Source organism: Lepisma saccharinum, chromosome 4 (genome assembly GCF_977018435.1).
Source record: "Lepisma saccharinum chromosome 4, izLepSacc3.1, whole genome shotgun sequence".
NCBI classification, from domain to species: Eukaryota; Metazoa; Arthropoda; class Insecta; order Zygentoma; family Lepismatidae; genus Lepisma; species Lepisma saccharinum.
Genome location: NC_139232.1, coordinates 64,021,268 through 64,039,624, shown reverse-complemented (window position 1 = coordinate 64,039,624; position 18,357 = coordinate 64,021,268). Strand labels below are relative to the sequence as shown.

At 38.7% G+C, this 18,357-nt stretch overlaps 1 protein-coding gene across 3 annotated transcripts in view; it reads right to left on the bottom strand.

The window, feature by feature from the left end:
* Nucleotides 1-18,357, bottom strand: part of LOC145986525 (aromatic-L-amino-acid decarboxylase-like) — a 63,406-nt gene that overhangs the window by 10,158 nt on the left and 34,891 nt on the right. For all 3 annotated transcript variants that reach the window (XM_083120636.1, XM_083120635.1, XM_083120637.1), the window contains exons 3-5: nucleotides 15,795-15,846; nucleotides 14,217-14,287; nucleotides 2,827-3,063 (exon numbers count right to left, since the gene is read on the bottom strand). In XM_083120636.1, the coding sequence (XP_082976762.1) occupies nucleotides 2,827-3,063; nucleotides 14,217-14,287; nucleotides 15,795-15,846 (360 nt within the window). The remainder of the gene's footprint in view (nucleotides 1-2,826; nucleotides 3,064-14,216; nucleotides 14,288-15,794; nucleotides 15,847-18,357) is intronic.

Here is an 18,357-nt window from a genome sequence, read left to right as displayed (position 1 = left end):
ACCTAAGAACTCCCTTGTGTTAGACTGCATTTAATGAAAAACTGTACAGACTGTAACCAAATTTAGCATTTGTGAGTTATTATTTGTTTTCTAAACACAAATTATTGTATCATGATAGAATCCTCTTTTTATTCACAAATTTGGAGGAAAGTATAACAAACCTGGGTCTTGTAGCAGAATAATTTATTTTAACCAATTGCATTGTAGAGATTCAAAATATTTAAGAAATTTTGTACTTTGTATAAGGAGAAAATGTCTTAATTTGATGAAAAAGTTTCAGTTGCAAATCTGACAAATAGGTTCAACTCTCTTCTAAAAACAAAGGAAGATGATAATGTATCTCAAAATATTCAATGAAAGGTCAGCATTTGAAACATATGAACATTAGGAGGTCTGACTTCAGAAATTGATTTATTTATTTCATCTTATTTTCCATGACAAAGTTATGGCTCTGGGCTTTCTCTATCACTCAACCATGGTTACAATCTACATTTTTTTTCATTGACATAAAATCTATACATACGGAGAAACTAGTACTTGCTTAATCCGCGAAACTGTTTTTTCTTCTTTGTTCTATTAATTTCAGTGGCCACTGCCACATCCTTGTTGGAACTTGTTGTACTGTTGCTTGGTGTGCTTCGATTGTTCATAGTTCTCCGGCTGCTGCTAGGTGTGCTGTTGTTAACTGTACGTTGTTAACTGTACGTCTGCGTCCATGTCTTCTGCTATTTCCCGGTGCTAACTGTTGCAGTAGAGGAATCCAAGTGTGTGTGCCTGTCCGCTATCTATGTTTAGCTTGTGCGGGAAGTTCATTATGGCATGTGTTTCCTTGATTTTGGTGTCTATGAGTGTGTGGGCAGTGTGATTGACTTGTACCTTTTGAATTTTATGGCTATTATATTTGATGTGTTTAGCAAGACCAGTAGTGAGTTTTTTTTTTTTTTTTTTTTTTTTTTTGCATCTGTTAGATGCTGTTGGATTCTTTCATTGACACATCTGATGGACTTGCCAATGTAATGGGCCTTGCACTCACACTCTGCATCATATACACCTGGGTTATTAAGGGGGGAAAGAGAGTACCGTTTGTGTTTGTTTAGTTGATCAGCTATTTTGACACTGGGTTTGTGGGCTACTTTGTGTTCCGCAACAATCCCGATGCTAAATATCTGCTGACGTCAATAGTACAAGCTGACAGTGCAAAATTAGCTAGCATTGACATAGTATATATGTACAATTCAATCCCCATAGACCTAACTCTGTGTTCAGTAGAAAGATGCCTGACAGTAAACAGAATCCTTGCTCTAGATGTACAAGAGACAACCAGGCTGCTGGAAGTTTGTTTAAAACACAACTATTTTCAGTTTGAGGATAAATTCTACAAACAGTACGAGGGCCTTGCCATTGGCAATCCGCTATCAGCTCCTTTAGCCAACATCGTCATGCACTTGGCTGAAAAAGAGATACTCCACACTCCAGAACTGCAATACATCCAATATGGAAGGTTCGCGGACGACACAATAGCCATATATAAAAAGGCAGAAGAACTCAACCTTCTAGTGAACAAGCTAAATAGCATCCACCCCAGGCTCAACTTCACTGTAGAACAAGAGAAACATGGCAAGATCAACTTCCTGAACATCACCATCAGCCGCTCACTTAACAAATTCATAACCACTATCTACAGGAAACCAGATGCAGGCAACCAGTACATACATGCTCTTTCCAGCCATCCCCCCAAACAAAAAACTAATGTGTGACTGAACTTTTATCGAAGAGCCTTCTCCTACTATTGCAGAGAAGATGATCTATGAGAAGAGAGAGCCAACATTATTGAAATAGCCCTGAAACATGGCTACACAGAAGCACAACTTTCCACTTGGTGCAGTGAAGCAGAAATACAGGTACAGGTCAGGCACCCTACCAGCTACAATCAACCCATCCACAAGCAACCCAGCCACAATCTACCTCCAACGGCAAATATAAATGGTTTGCCTTCACCTACCATCCCACCACATCCAACCGCATTTCCAAAGCCCTTCCTTCTCCCATATGGCATCAAAGTAGCGCACAAACCCAGTGCCAAAATAGCTGATAAACTAAACAAATGCAAACGGTACTTCCTCTCCTCCCCTTGATAACCCAGGTGTATATGACGCAGAGTGTGAGTGCAAGGCCCATTATATTGGCAGGTCCATCAAATCTGTCAATGAAAGAATCTAACAGCACCTAACAGATGCAAAAATTTCACTACTGGTCTTGCTAAACACATCAAATATAATAGCCATAAAATTCAAAAGGTACAAGTCAAGCACACTGCCCACACACTCGTAGACACCAAAATCAAGGAAACACATGCCATAATGCACTTTCCGCATGAGCTAAATATCTATCGCGGACAGGCACACCACACTTGTATTCCCCTACTACAACAGTTAGTCCCGGGAAATAGCAGACAACCCAGACGTACAGTTAACAACAGCGCAACTAGCAGCAGCCGGAGAACTATGAACAATGAAAGCACTCCAAGCAACAGTACAATAAGTTCCAACAAGGATGGTAGCAGTGGCCACTGAAATTAATAGAACAAAGAAGAAAAAACAGTTTTGCGAATAAAGTGAGTATTTGTATCTCCGTATTTATGTACTACAGCGTCTCTCTTTTCCCAATTATGAACAAAATCTATATAGCAGAATTAAAACATTACAGCAAAGGACATTGCACACAAGACAGTACAAAGTAAGTTTCCATAAAGGGAAAAGAGAAGTAAACACAAAAATTCTAAAGCTAGACAAAGATGTTAGAAATCATTCATACAAAAATACATACCTCTCTCACAGTGTCTCCTCTTAAGCTGTTGTTCTCATCGGTCTCCAGTACGTGCAGCTTCACAAAGGTAATCATAGCCCCCTTTTCCACACAGGAGTGAGATTCCTTCGAACAGTATGCAACTAGCTTAGCCAGGAGGGCTCCATCTTCTTCATCCGGATAGATTTCCTTCAGCTTTCGGATTGCCTCAGCTCTTGCAGCCAGCATCGCAACCAAAATACATTCGCTGGCAGAAGTCTGCAAACATGTAGAGTATGCATTAAAAGCAACACCTCATTTTACTGGTACAATAGTCCCTAATATGTCTGCCTCTAGCATCCTTGTAATGTCAAAAGGATGGTATTTGTTGGCAGGGATTGCAAGACAGCCTGTCTCTGGAATGGATTGTGCTACCCCACACATTCCCCTAAAAATTGTTTGTAGTTAGATATATTTTACAGAAATACTTGTGTACAGTCGAATTCAATGCATACTTAAGATATAATTGTACACATAGTAGAGGAAAGACTTATTTCTTCAACAGGTAGCCTCCCAGATAGCACAGTAAACTTGTGTCAGGCTTGAATTAAGCCAACTAGTTACCACATGTCAAAATTACAGCAAGCTCTTCCACCAAGCTGGTCACAGAGAGCTGCATGCTTGATACAAGCTTGTCAAAGCCATCTTTCAGCTTGATTCATGCTTGCCATATCCAACTGGGTTTAACAATCTACAAGCAAGCTTGCCACAAGCTTTCATGTTATCTGGGTTGATTTACGGCATTTAGTAAAAACAGTTTATGGTTCATTTCACATTGTTTTTAAAATTTCATCAAATTTTCCATGGTGGAGCGTTTCTTCCATCTTAACCACAATTTATATCTGTACTATTTTCTATACAGTTTAAAAAGGGCTCATATAATAACCAGTGTTAGTGAAGAGGAAAAATCTGGGCATTCTTTCCCTGCTTCTGCATTTCTAGATTCCTTCCCAATTGGTGGGGAGAGGGGAGTGGAGGCATGGGCGTCGGGTGGGGGGTCGAACGGGTCGGTGGACCCCCTGGAAATTGACATCGTTCATTTAAAGATACAAGAAAGCCGAAAGTTTGTTACTCTTATTGTTATGAACAGAAATAAAGTTCATTTAGTTAGTATTCGAACAGAATAATCAAAGTAAATATGCAATGGATCGAAAACATTGACTGAAAAATACAGGAACAATATTATATTCTACCATTTCATTCAAAGAACAAATGGTTCCACAGTTTTCAAAATTCTAATAATTACAGTTGTAGGCGAGAGGTCATACAACAAACTTTATGAAAAAAAAATCCCCATAACATTTAAAGCCCTTTCTTGAACGAGACGTGCAAAAGTTAATATCAAAATGTATTTCAGATACTAACTGCGTAAAATGCAAAATAAATAATGGAAAATAGTTGTGCTGGTATTCACTCGTTTGGTGGATCGAGTCTCCACATTTATATAATAATAATTATTATTTCGAATAAAATTTGTTTTTATTAGTTTATATTTATTATTGTATAATGATATACAATACTCATTGTTATTTTTTCTGCTATTCAACTTTTATTACTTTCCCGACAGCCCTCTGCAAAAATTTCTGGCGACACCCATGAGTGGAGGAAGGGGATCTAACTTTCCTAGAATCACTTTACTAGTTATTTTCCTTAATTAAAAATAACGTCACCAAATGTGTAAACGCTGCCTAGTATTACAAAGTACTGTAACGTTTTCCTGGTAAGTGTTCCTTCTTGTTCTTTTTTCCCTCGTGCAGATTAGTTTCTTCATCTGCACCTTGAGAAATCACTGTTGCCGTATAACTCTCTTATCATGTGATATTTGGAAACGGAAGCAGGATCACTCAAGATCCATGGCCACGGATTCTTTCCTAATCAGCCAAAGCGTTCCTGTTTCCTTGTATTTTCCTGTTTGTTGCTCCGACACAAAAGGAACAATGTGGATGTTTGATAGACTCTTCTAGCAATGTTGAATAGAAACTCTATGAATCTCTCTCCAGCGAGTTGTAGAAGGTAGCTGAAGGCACTGTCCAATCTCATTGTTCATTGTGCTCCCGATAAATTCCATCGTAATTATATCTTGTGTTATCCCTGGAAATGATGGGTGCTCTCAAGTTGACAGTCTTATGAAAATTGTTGTTTGAAAGATGTGAAAATAACATTTTTCAACAGTAGAGATAAATGTTTGGAAAATAATTATGTGCATTTTTGTTATTTCATGCTACTGGTTCGTATCCCACTTTAAACTGAAGGCCCAGTCCCGATTAGCCTTTCTGTGCATAAAGTGGACTTAAAACAACAAATCAATCAAACAAACAAACATTCTCTCTCTAGGTTGATCGTAACAACGAGCAGTGTTCCTAGTGGAGAGTCCTAGCTGGGGGGAATTCTTAACTGAGTGTTTTCCTCCTCACTGACCACTGAAGACGTGAAAATAACGTGTATACCTTACCCAGGATTCGAACCTAGGACCTTTGACTTTGTAGCATACTACGATGACCACTGTGCCTCAAGCTACGGATAATATAAATTCTTAGTTCTTTAGTTCATGACAAGTATGCCCCCCGACCCTTCCCAAAAGAACGAACTTAATCTTCCCAGATTTTTTTTTCTCAATAAAACAATGGTCGTGCATATTTTTGCATAACTGAAAATGCGGGCTTTTACCGGGATTGCCTACCTTGAGAGATTGCAATGTCGTTTTTAATTGTGAAAAGATGAATTTTGTGCCGAAATGATCATAAATTGGGCATTTGTGGAAAATCTGAGGAAGGTGTTATGGGTGTGTGTGTGGATAAATCACTGTGCACAATCTTTGCCACAGTTACACTATTCTGCCACATCTTGTCCATCTTCTCTGCTGTCTTACTTAAAATAACTGTTTTGACCCCTTCATCGCCCCTCCCCTCAGCCCACACACCACTCTAATCGGAACAAGGACCAAATATGCATCCATGCCAGGTTTCCTGGATCCTTCAGTGAGGCAAAAGACCCGTATGATAGTAGCCCTTCTTTGTCGGTGGTTCCATGCCTAAAATTGCATGTACCAATGTGCTAATTTGGCACTTTTATGTGAGGGGCAAAACACTTAATTTACTAGGAATACAGCGGTAATCTCTATCTCTTTACTCAATCAGTGGGTACTAGAGATTATTCTATTTTACCGTGACATTGTTTCAGCCCATGACATCATAGGCGTGACTTCGTGGGGCAAGGGTAATCTTTGCCATTCAGCTCCGCCCCCAACAAAATTAAGCCCCAAATTCAATTCGCCCCCATCCCCCAAAAGTTACGACCATGATTGATTGATTTGGTGTTTTAAGTCCACTTTGTGCACAGTAAGGCTCATTGGGACTGGACCTACAGTTTATAGTGCGATCCGAATCACTATGTGCCTCCACCGGGTATCGAACCCGGGACCAGTTACGACCATGCATGACATAATATTTTAACGCGCGGGATTCATTCGGCTAACCATGTATCTATATTTTGTAATGTTGAGGGAGTTAATAATGGGTCTATTATTATTAATACAAATAAACATAATAATATTAGGGTTACACCCATAATTATTATTTTTGTTCTTATTTTGAATATTTCATTTGGTGTAAGTCTTGTTGTATAAATAAATAGAACTGTTCTATCTTCATCCACACTTGAGTGACTATGTTAACATTTTTAAAACACGACCAAAATATTTTTCGAATTGTCATTCCCTTCCGTCTAGATTCTTTCATACGGGATTTTCCAGCATTCAAATTCGAGTTTCCAGAGCTCAAGACTCTTTCGTAGTGCCCCGAGAAATAGTTTTTGTGAAAAAATAATAACATTAACTTTCATCGGACACCATAGGCGTGCGCAAGGAGGGGCAGTTGCCCCCCTAATCACGGACGTTCGCATATTTTTCCCCACGAAGAGACAAGGTATTTTTCCATGGGCATATTACCCCGATAATGGTGTTGCCCCCTCAAAAAACACCACTTGAATTTTAAATTATCGCAAAATAATTAATGTAAATTACTATGACTGAAATCAAGTTATACACGTAAAATAGGTTGACATTTGTTTTCGAAGGGGAAGATGTGGATATCCTTGCTCCTCCCCTTCCAGACGTTCCATGCCCCTATATTATTATACTTTCACTTAGAAATTTAATGTAGAGGAATCTTATTGCTGTTTATTTTCAAGCCTATGAAAGTTCGAAGCAACTACAGGGGAAGGAGGTTCAGTGGCACAACCACAAGGGGGCAGGAGGGCATTGTCTTATCCCAACTTTGGACGTAAATCAATTCTAGGGGGGCAAACATTGACGTAAAATAATGCAAGACTAGAAGAAGCTAAGAGTAGAAGGACGAAAGAATACTGAAGATGGAATTAGTTTTCACGTCTTTCTTAAATTATTTCTTCCAGACGGACAGGAGCACCTGCAGGGGGCACAGAGGGTCATTTGCTCCCTCGACTTCAAATTTTATACAAATAAAAATTCATTTCGTAAATTGCTTCGCTCGCAATGTCGGCTTTTCTTACAGTCTTGTCAAGTTCAGAGTAGTAGTATAGTGGAACCACGAGTAAAACAACGTGCGCACACCCGCGACTCCTGTGCAAGTAGGGTAGGGGGAGAGTGGACCATGCTTCCTTATGGCCCGAGGTGGAGGGAAGAAGGGAAAGCTGCGCGGGGACTGAATGAGAAAAAATGTAAACGAGAATGCCATGGCATCCCATGATTTTTGTTTGCATGCTATTAAATCAATACTGTTTTCAATTATATAAATTTGGATCGAAAAATTTATATAATTTTTGCATTTGGTTTGTTATGGGGCGGATGAATTGATTATGTAAGAGTGAGATAAAATTAGATTTTTATTTCCCGACTGAACTTTCATCAAGGCTTTTGCCCCCCGCCCCCTAATCAGAGGGTCTGCGCACGTCTATGTCAGACACTAACTGACCGCTAAGGAACCAAGCAAGCGCCCCTCGACGAAAACTTCCATTTAATTCCATTATAAGCATAAGAATTCCTCATACAGCAAACGCCACCAACGCCTCTAGCGGATTTCATCATGAAGTTGAAGCGCAGAAACATGCGCCCCCCCTTCCCTTTTAGTCGCGGTGTGTGGCCACGGTCTTCGCTGAATCATGGCGCGCTTCGTTTGAAGTTGTTTCATCAAAATTATTAACAATAATATTTGTATATTGCACACAAGTTATACTGTAATTTCGTATTGTGATACCCGTACAGCGTGTGTATAAATCTATTGAATAAGCGGACTGAAATTGTTCTGCTGGCCTTGTGATGGAATTTTCCAGGACAGCTTCACGTGGTGAGTAGATTTACAAATTGTATTCTTTAGGTTTACTGTAATGTGATCTACAGGGTGGCTCAATAAGTCACTTAACACCCTCAGTACAAGGCCACTGCGGCATGGAATTTGAAATTGGCGATGACCAATCGTTATCTGGCCAAGGGGGAACCACATTGACGCCACCCACACGGTCGGCGGCCATCTTGATGTCCGCCATCTTGAATTCAACTTCAGAATTTTAAATGGGAAGGGGGTCGTGCGACATATCAAAATGGGCTAGAATTTTACGAGAAATGCAATGGTGAAGGTTTTTTCGACGTATCTTTAACCAGTAAAAAGTTATGACTGAATTCTTGTACCAATTTCCTCCTTTTCGAGGTGTTAGAAAACTGCCTTAAAATTTGTTTAGCGCTTCGGTAATACATCGAGATCAAAGTGATGTCTATGGAGAGACGTTCGCATGCCATTGCACATTATTTTAATCGGATACATCCATGAAGAGCTGTGCATTATGAATGGTTGTCGCGAACAATTTACAGTGTGACGCTTCCATTGAAATAAAAGTCCTTCACAGTGACAAGGCTAATGTTTATGTTCATAAGGAAGTTCATAAACAGAATATGTGACCCTTGTCATCTGATAACTAAATTTGGACAAAAACTGGTTCATAACGTTCCCATAAGTGTTCTGTTGTTCTTCCCTATTGAAAAAACTCTGTAAAAAGTACCTTCTTCCATAAGCAAGGATGAAAAAAACTGTTTATTTAACAAATCCAAGTATCCCTAAGCATTTAAGGTTCCGTTGATGGAAAATTGACTAACCAATCGTGTTCCACACAGCACGCCACACTATTAACTTACCAACACTAACCATTCAGCTTTGATTTGTCGAAAATGGGTTATCAGATAAAAAGCATCGAATATTCTGTTTATGAACTTCCTTATGAACATAAACATTAGCCTTGTCACTGTGAAGGATTTTTAATTCAATGGAAGCGTCACACTGTAAATTGTTCGCGACAACCATTCATAATGCACAGCTCTTCATGGATGTATCCGATTAAAATAATGTGCAATGGCATGCGAACGTCTCTCCATAGACATCACTTTGATCTAGATGCATTACCGAAGCGCTAAACAAATTTTAAGGCATTTTTCTAACACCTCGAAAAGGAGGAAATTGGTACAAGAATTCAGTCATAACTTTTTACTGGTTAAAGATACGTCGAAAACACCTTCACCATTGCATTTCTCGTGAAATTCTAGCTCATTTTGATATGTCGCACGACCCCCTTCCCATTTAAAAATCTGAAGTTGAATTCAAGATGGCGGACATCAAGATGGCCGCTGACCGTGTGGGTGGCGTCAATGTGGTTCCCCCTTGGCCTGATAATGATTGGTCATTACCATTTCCATGTTGCGCGCTGCAGTGACCTTGTACTGAGGGTGTTAAATGACTTATTGAGCCACCCTGTATATTGTCGTCAGTATGCTTTTCTGTGTGTCCGTGTGTGACTTCTGTAATGAGCCTGCTTGAAAAATAACTATCATTCCGGTAACATTCTTTTCTAAAGTCTAATTTCCGATCCTTATTAATACTGCATTCAACCATAGGTTGCAAGACTCCTATCATAAAACACCGTGACCTGTACATTGAAACCAGTATTCTACGGTGCCAAATTTACAAATGAATCAGGGTTCAAGGGCATGCTTCACTTCACAAACTGTCCAACGTTTCGAAGGTGGCACGGCACGGCTAATAATGTAACCTTTCCCTCGATAAAATATTGTTTAGTTATGCCTAAAATTTTACATTTAGCTATGATATAAACACATCCTCTGCATAAATGCAGCACGTAATGAGTGCTATACATTAATCGTAAATGCAGTTACGTAAGAATAGATCTCGTTACCGATGGTTTCGGGTTAGAGTTCTGAATCGAGGTGGGTTCTTTTTCCTTAATTTCATAAACACAGATGGCCGAGCGCTTTGAGTGCGGACACGAACTCACCACCGTCGGTTGCATGGCGTGGTATGATTTTTCCTTTATGAGTGTCTTCGTCAGTTTCAGCTAATCATCATTCATTCTCATCATCGTGGCAGAAAGCGACATAAAATAAGATAAAACATATACAATCGCCGTTCATGAACATCGTGAATAGCCTAAACAGGCAGAAAAGTAACATAAAATACGAAAATAAAACAGACCAAACTGCAAATCAATGCACTACTTCACTGCTATACTCGTCATTTGTGAATAAAAATCACGTTCAACATCGTCTGTCAATTAAGATTTAGTCGCAAAATTTCACCATAGACGTAGGTTTAAAGATTGATTGACTTCGTTTCTTTTACTTCGCTTTTCTGTCACTTTTGGCTAATCGGTGCCACAGTGTTTCTTTGACCTTGCACATATTAAATGACTCTGTTCAAGTCTGAAGTGTGAAACTTAACTACGCAATTCCTAAATGTCGTCAAGAGAAAGTTGGTATGAATTGCAGTGGCGTAGCATGGACATTTCGGGTGGGAACGCCAAATCCGAAGGAAGGGTCGGCCCTTTCTTGCTTAATAATTTACTTATGGTATGATTCGCCACAGGTATTGTTTATTTGCCTGAAGTCAGTTGGGTTGTCAATAAAACATCATCAATGCATGTTTTAGCTAGAAAATTAGATGCCTCACTATTCCACAAATGTTTTGAACTCTGGTGTTTTATACCTTTTTTTAATATCTTTCTGCATGACGCAATTCATTAAAAAACTACCTGAATCACAAGCGACTCTGCACAACAGTAGACGTCGTTGTTGTGGATGATCCAACTACTGATTGATTTGTTTTATTTTACTTCGCTTTTCGACCACTTTTGGTTAATTGCGAATATGAATATGAGTGATGATATTGATGAAGGGACACTGACAAAGAACACCCGTGCTCACGCCGGGATTCGAACCAGGGACCTCTGTCGTCTTGGCGCACTGTGCAAAGCACTCGGACACGGAGGTGGGTGGATGATCCTAATATCGTACACTCTACTGACGTAACAGTGCCGATTAGTAATTCAGACCACTGTTTATTACATCTTGAAAATGCTGATAAACATTTTAAAATAATTTTGTCCAGATACAATTCGATGTTAAGAGTTTTCAAATGAATGGTAAACATTTCCATTGACACAATATTAAGCAGTTAGATAATAACGAAAAAATAATAACAATAAAAAAATAATAGTTTTGCGGGTTAAGTGGTAGAGCAGCCACAGGCTGAATTTCTACCACGAGGACTTCACCAACTTATTTGACAAAAACTGTGTTGATATTTTAGTTTCTAATGCACATCGCTGTTCGTGCGATAAATTATACAATGCAGCGGTATATTTGAGATTGGTAAAGTTACGTCAGTCATTATTGCGTATTGTAGCATCACATAGCACGACTGGCAAGAGCGCGAAGAACCAGGTAGGAATTCTACCGCTGTCGTCTGCTTCAGAAGGCAGGAAGGGTCACATGAACCAATTACGGTAGACCTCTGCTGCTCCGTACGCTGACGTATGAGAGAGCATTTACGCGCGTGCTGTAGACATCGAAGCTTTTCCTCCAGAAAGGCAGCAAGGAATATAGAGTTCTTTACGCCGAACCTGCTCGTCGTCCGGCCAGGAAAGGCATTGAAAAAGATGCTAGAACGAGTGTTGAGAGTGGAGCGTTGCAAGCGGATCGCGAAAAATAGCTATTATAATGCCATGAAAGTCAAACATATATGAAATTAGTCAAGTTTTACTTTATATTCACAGCATTTACGCATTTTTGAAAATTTAAATCTGGGAACGCCGGGCGTACGGGCGTATTATAACGCTACGCCACTGATGAATTGGTACATTTGCAACACCATGTTCTCTCCATTAATTTGAAGTAAATTTTAAGGCGAGGAAACCGATAGCGAGAAAATTACATTGTGTACGTACAATGCAATTATTGTCAGACTGGTATGAGTTGTGCTTATATTTCAACGGAGAGGTTTTAAGTAATTTCCGATAGTGCAGTTAGATTGATTGGTTTGATTTACAGTATTTTACTCTGCCATTTCTGACTAATCGAGAAGATGAAGATGAGAGATAAGATGAAATGGCTGAAAGGATAATCACAAACACACTGTATGTAGCCCAATATTTAATGTTGGAATCAGGCACGTATTTAGAAATTTATTTTGGGGGGGTCCGAACCAAGTGTCTCAGAAATAATAATAACAACAAATAAAAGTTTAAATTATAATCATTATTATAATTATATTCAATTAAAATAATATTAATTAAAATATATACATTAATATTGTATTGCTATTATTATATGAATTGGTAAAAAGACTGTTTATGAATAGATATATAAAAGCATGTATACCTAGGTACATTATCTAGCGTACTTGTAGTTAAGATCGCTAAAATTCCGTATGAAAGCAACTGTCCTGACAAGGAAATCAGTGCCAAATAGATAACAAATTATTAAATAACAAAAATGTTAGATCCAGTTGACGAAAATTAAAGTTTCAGATAAAAAATTTTGATACTGTCATTCAAAGTTCGGCGGAAAGAAATAATCCTCGATTATACAGCAAATGCTAAACAAGTATATTTTTATTATTTAATTTTAGTACTTGGTAAGCGTTTTGGAGAGGGGGGGGGTCCTGACTCTTGGGGCTCGCCCTTAAATATGTCCTTGCCAGTCCGGTAGAATAGTTTTGTCTCAAGAGTCTCCCAATAAAATAATTATGCAGCAAAGGAGTCATTGGACTACGTTAGGTTTTGATTAGACAGACACACATCAAATTAATGTTAAATAAAGCAATTATAAAACTAAATATTTACTGCCTTCAAATAGGTTCGGTGGAAATAAATATCACTCGATCAGACAACAAAAGCAACGTATATTTTAATTACTTAATTTTTGAACTTGATAAGTCTTTCGGGGGGGGGGGGTCCGGACCCCTGGACCCCCCTAAATACGTCCTTGGTTGGAAGATATTTGCAATTGACATGCACTTCTCAGCATTTATCCATCAAGAGAAGCTTATACCATTTAGATTTAGTTGCCTTAACATTTCTACACTCTTTTTCCATTCATGTACGTCTATACAATAATTAAAAAGAACCCAAATAGATATTACGAACGCAAACTGCCTTTCGTTGGATACAATATCTAACCAGAAATCGTATATGATACTTATATATACGTAGGTGGTTCAATATATAAGTTTCCGTATGCTGTAAAACATTTTATTTTTAAGATACATTAGAAAACTATACATACATGTGCAGGAGGATCCGTCCTCACTTCTCCACATAATCCCCATAGAGATTCAGGCATTTGTCCCACCGTTGCACCAATTTGTCCATACCCTTTGCAAGAAAATCAGGGCTCTGGCTATTGAGCACTGTTCTCACATTCCACTTCACTTCTTCATCTGTTTCGAAACGGTAACCTTGCAATTCAGACTTTAACACCGGAAAAAGATGGAAATCACTCGGTGCTAAATCAGGGCTGTATGGAGGGTGGGGCAGCCGTTCCCACCCCAATTCTTCAATTTTGTGTTGTGTTTGCACTGCTGAGAGTGGCGAGCGTTATCGTCAAGAAGAATGACACCAGCTGACAGGAGACCTGGTCGCTTATGTCGAATTGCGTTTTTCAGTTTATCCAAGGTTTGACAATAACGGTCAGCATTAATTGCTCTTCCTCGTTCCAAAAAGTCAATAAGCAGAACGCCCTTAGCATCCATGCTTCTGAACTCCTTATGACGCGAGCCCGCGTTTTCTGAACAAGCATTTACTTTTCGCCCTTGAGCGCATGCGCCTTCACGTCTGATAAGGAATCGATTGTTGTTCCTTGTAGACGAAGGATGGCGCTTGTTAACCATGTGCTTCGTTTTAATGGCATTGTTTTATACAATATTTTATAGCACAGGGAAACGTATATATTGAACGTCCCTAGTATACCGGAATTACTTCTCGAGACTTTCCCTCTTCTACCAGCATAACATGCGAAAAATCATGTACACGAATGTCTGAACGTGACGTGTGCTTACCTGAATAACGCCACCACCTTTACTGCCCTCTGTGAAAGCTAAGAAATCGGCCGGCAAACCAATAGCCTTTCCTGGAACGAAATAAATTATGTTAGGAAGTTGCCCGTAATCTTGTTGCAATCTGTCCTATGGGTACAATGATAAGCGAGCTACTTTTCGGTGAGGAAAACTAACTTAGTAGTAAGGTTTATTTTCTGTCAAGTTTTGTACAAGTAGAAGCACAACCACTGTGCAATGTGCCTCCGCTTGGAATCGAACCCAGGACCCCTTGATTATTATTATTCTAGAACCATCATCGCACATCGTCAGGTTTCGATTATGTCGAAAACGGCTCGTTTGCAGACGCATGCTTGCCGAGACTTCTTTGCTTCTATTTTCGTTTATAACATTATTAAGCCTTGTTTCCATGATTATGAAAAAAATATAAATATGCTGACGTTTCAACCTTCTATCAAGGTCTTCTTCAGACTCTGTATCAAGTACAAAAGTAACAAGATACAAAACAGGGCATTATATATACACAAAAATTACTACTCCCTCCAGACTATTAGAAAGTTGTTCTGGAACTTTCTAGCCGGTGGCTTTCCCATGTCAACTGTACTTTCACCTAAAAGGCTAAACATATTTACTTCCATATAGAATGTGGTTGGGATGTATATCTCACGTCCTTTTTCCTTCATTTTTCTTCCTTCTCCTCTCCTCTTTCTCTTTGTCCTTTCCACTCTTTCTAACAAATTCTTCCATTCTTTGTTTAACTTCAGTCCCCCATTCCAGTTCATTGTGTGTTCTTCACCTTTCTTCTCTATTTCCTTGGCTTCCTTCCATTTTTTCACTAGCATTCTCTTCTCCCTTCCTATCTGCTTAGCCTCATCCCACTCTATGTCCTGTCCTGTTTCTCTCGTGTGTTTAAATATCGCATTTCTCTCTCTCTGTCTTAAGTCGTACATCATCCCTATGTTGTTTCAACCTGTCTTTCAGTCTCTTTTTCGTTTCTCCTATGTACACACACTGACATTCTTTACATTTTACTTCATAGATAATCCCTTCCTCTTCATCTTCTCTGTTTTCCTTTTTTTTGTTTGCATTCTTCGCTATTGCTAAGATGCTATATAAATCCCAACCACATTCTATATGGAAGTAAATATGTTTAGCCTTTTAGGTGAAAGTACAGGTGACAAGGGAAAGCCACCTGCTAGAAAGTTCCAGAACAACTTTCTAATAGTCTGGAGGGAGTAGTAATGTTTGTGTATATATAATGCCCTGTTTTTGTATATTGTTACTTTTGTACTTGATACAGAGTCTGAAGAAGACCTTGCTAGAAGGTTGAAACGTTACGTTTAGTTTATGTTTTTAATAAAATAAATTACTGCCTTGGTCAGCATATTTATATTTTTTCTATTTTCGTGTACTTTCAAGTGTGTCAGTTTGCGCTATTACTTATGATACACCCTGTATACACATGGACCATTCTATTTTAGAAAAGCTCACGTTGAAGTACACAGTTTTACACAGATACATTTTCTAGGAAAAAATAGTCTTATATTCTAGACAATTTTAAGAAAAGAGTAGCCTACTTACCAAACCAATCCAATACAATTGTTTCCAATTCTGAGCATGCAGGACTGGCAGCCTGTAAGGAAAACAATAAAACAATTGACCTACTTTTGTTTAAAAAGCAAGAAAAGTATAGAACGCTACATTAATGTTCAAACTATACATTTAACGTATTTAATGTACATTTTGTGCTGAAATAAACTATTTGAGGCTGGTTCTACAATTTAGAGTGGGATCTGAAACACTGATTGTATTCTGAACTAACTACCAACACCAATCTTTCCTCTTTATGTTATCCATGTTTAACAAGGGATTGAGTTCAAGTCTTGTAAACATAGGGTTCCATATTTTTTTTCTAGATTCAAGCATACTATAAAAATCTTTACCAGTGACATGTTCGGTAGCAGAGAGCTGTCAAGTCTCCTTACCCTTCCCTCAAGTGAAAGTACCAATGGGTCATTGTTGTCCTATGCGAGGGCATCGGCTATTATAATGCTTCTATTGAAAGGGCGGGATATATATATTTTGCACAGGAATTTAAAGTGATTTTTTGCTAATATTATATTATAGTTCTGAATTATAATATTCCAAAAATAGATGTGTTTTAGTGGTTCGTTTGTTTTACTATACCGTATTGTATTGTGTTGCTCCAACTCCGCCTGTGACTGTCTGGTTCTAGATTCTTTTGGACTGTTGTCCTCGTCGACTTTAGGCCAGTACTGAAGAGGCTGCTGCCTCTCTTCAGGGATTTTTTATCGACTTCCCAGTCTAGATCCACAGTCTTTAGAAACCTCCGCCTAACAGCACGAAGGGGAAGAAGAATTAACTAAAGTATTGTATAGTGTAAATGTTAGTTTATCACGCTAAACTTGTTCTAGAATAGAAGGCATAACTCTGTTGCATTTCCGTGACATCTGCAGACGACCGTACGGGGGTGTACCTGCGAAAGAACCAACCACGTTGGCGAACTTGCCACCACCGTTGCCAAAGGTTTCTGCATTCATGCATGTCTTGACCTTTCTTGTGCTGGCATCGGCAACAGCGTTCAAGTGGACATAGCACTCAGTGTCGGGAAGATCATAACTAGAGTCCGGAAGTTTGGCAAAATGCCTCTTTTTATCTACTGCATATATTGGTAAAATTTTTCCGGATATACGTTTCTTATGTTGTTTCGAATGTTTTGGAAGCCTTTTCATTTTGCCTATTTTGCCTATTTGGGACCCCACTGCCTATTTTTAATTATAATGCCTTTTTTTTGCCTTTTTCAATGAAATTTGACAATCTTTTTTTAAAAAAATGTGTATATACATTATTTTTCTCCCAAAGAACGTTGTTGGCATTTATTTTTCTTCCGTTTATTATGTGAATAATGTTCGCCTTATTTAAGTAATATTGAACTCACGCATGTTTCAACATTGCTGAAGGAGAAAAGTGTGAGAAAAAAGTATTTCATGCTAAGTCAGGATATTGCCTTTCGGTTAACATTTCTTGTGCATGATTGACTGCTGAAGTGGACAGGTTGATTTCGAACACAAAGAAGATATTTCTGAAATCTCCTTCTCGAACCCGAAAATTCCAGGAAGTTGCGATTAAGCTTAGTTTATCTCAGCAACCAGTCTTGACGAGAATGGGAACCTGGATATCAGCAGCTATATATTATGCTAACAACCTTCAAAAAATCAGTGAGGTTATCGATGCTCTTCCAGAAAATGAAGCGGCTTCAATTCGTGATGTGAAAAAACTCCTGTGCTATTCAAATTTATTTTTGCACATTATGGTGCATTGCCAGTACAATTATAGCATCCATGAAAATCTTCGAGGAATCTATGCAGCAGATGATGGAAGTGCCAGGAGAAAAGGGGTCAGCTGTTGCAGAAAAGTGCAAACGGGTAGTGAGTGCAAATGAGGACTTGAAACAATTGAAAACAATTTGTGATATTCTTAAAGGTAAAAATGCTGTTACCGAAATGAGTCCAGCTACATTAGCTTGTTTTATGTATGCTCCAATAACTTCTGTCGAAGTAGAAAGATCATTTTCTGTTATGAAAAACACTCTCTCTGACAGACGACTATCAATGAACGTTGAGAACTTAAAAAGCACCTTGTAGTTATGTGCAATCAAGACGGAGAAAATTGAAATGCTCTTCCCAATTTAGATTTTAACATTTTGCCAGAAATTATAGATAAAAGTACGCGACTTCCAAATGTGCCTTTTTTCGGTTTATTTTGCCTTTTTTCATTTTTAGTGCCTATTTTCCACATTATAAATGCCTTTTTGCCTGCCTATTTTAACGAAAATAAATGCCTGAACTTCCGGGCTCTAATCATAACGTTATACTCAATGCATCTGAGTCCCCTTCAAATCCAATCTCTGGCTTGTTGAGGAAACCACTGTGCGAATCAAGTTTTTTGCTTTGGCGGGATGCCCACTTAGTGGAACCGAAGCGGGAATTTCCGTGCCAGAAGTCTGCAGGTTAGCTCCCACTGAGACGCCGGAAACGGGTTTGTTAACGCGTTTCTCCGCATCTCAGTGGGCGTCAAGCTTAATGGACACGAATGATTTTTCAATTGTGTTTGTATGGTATAT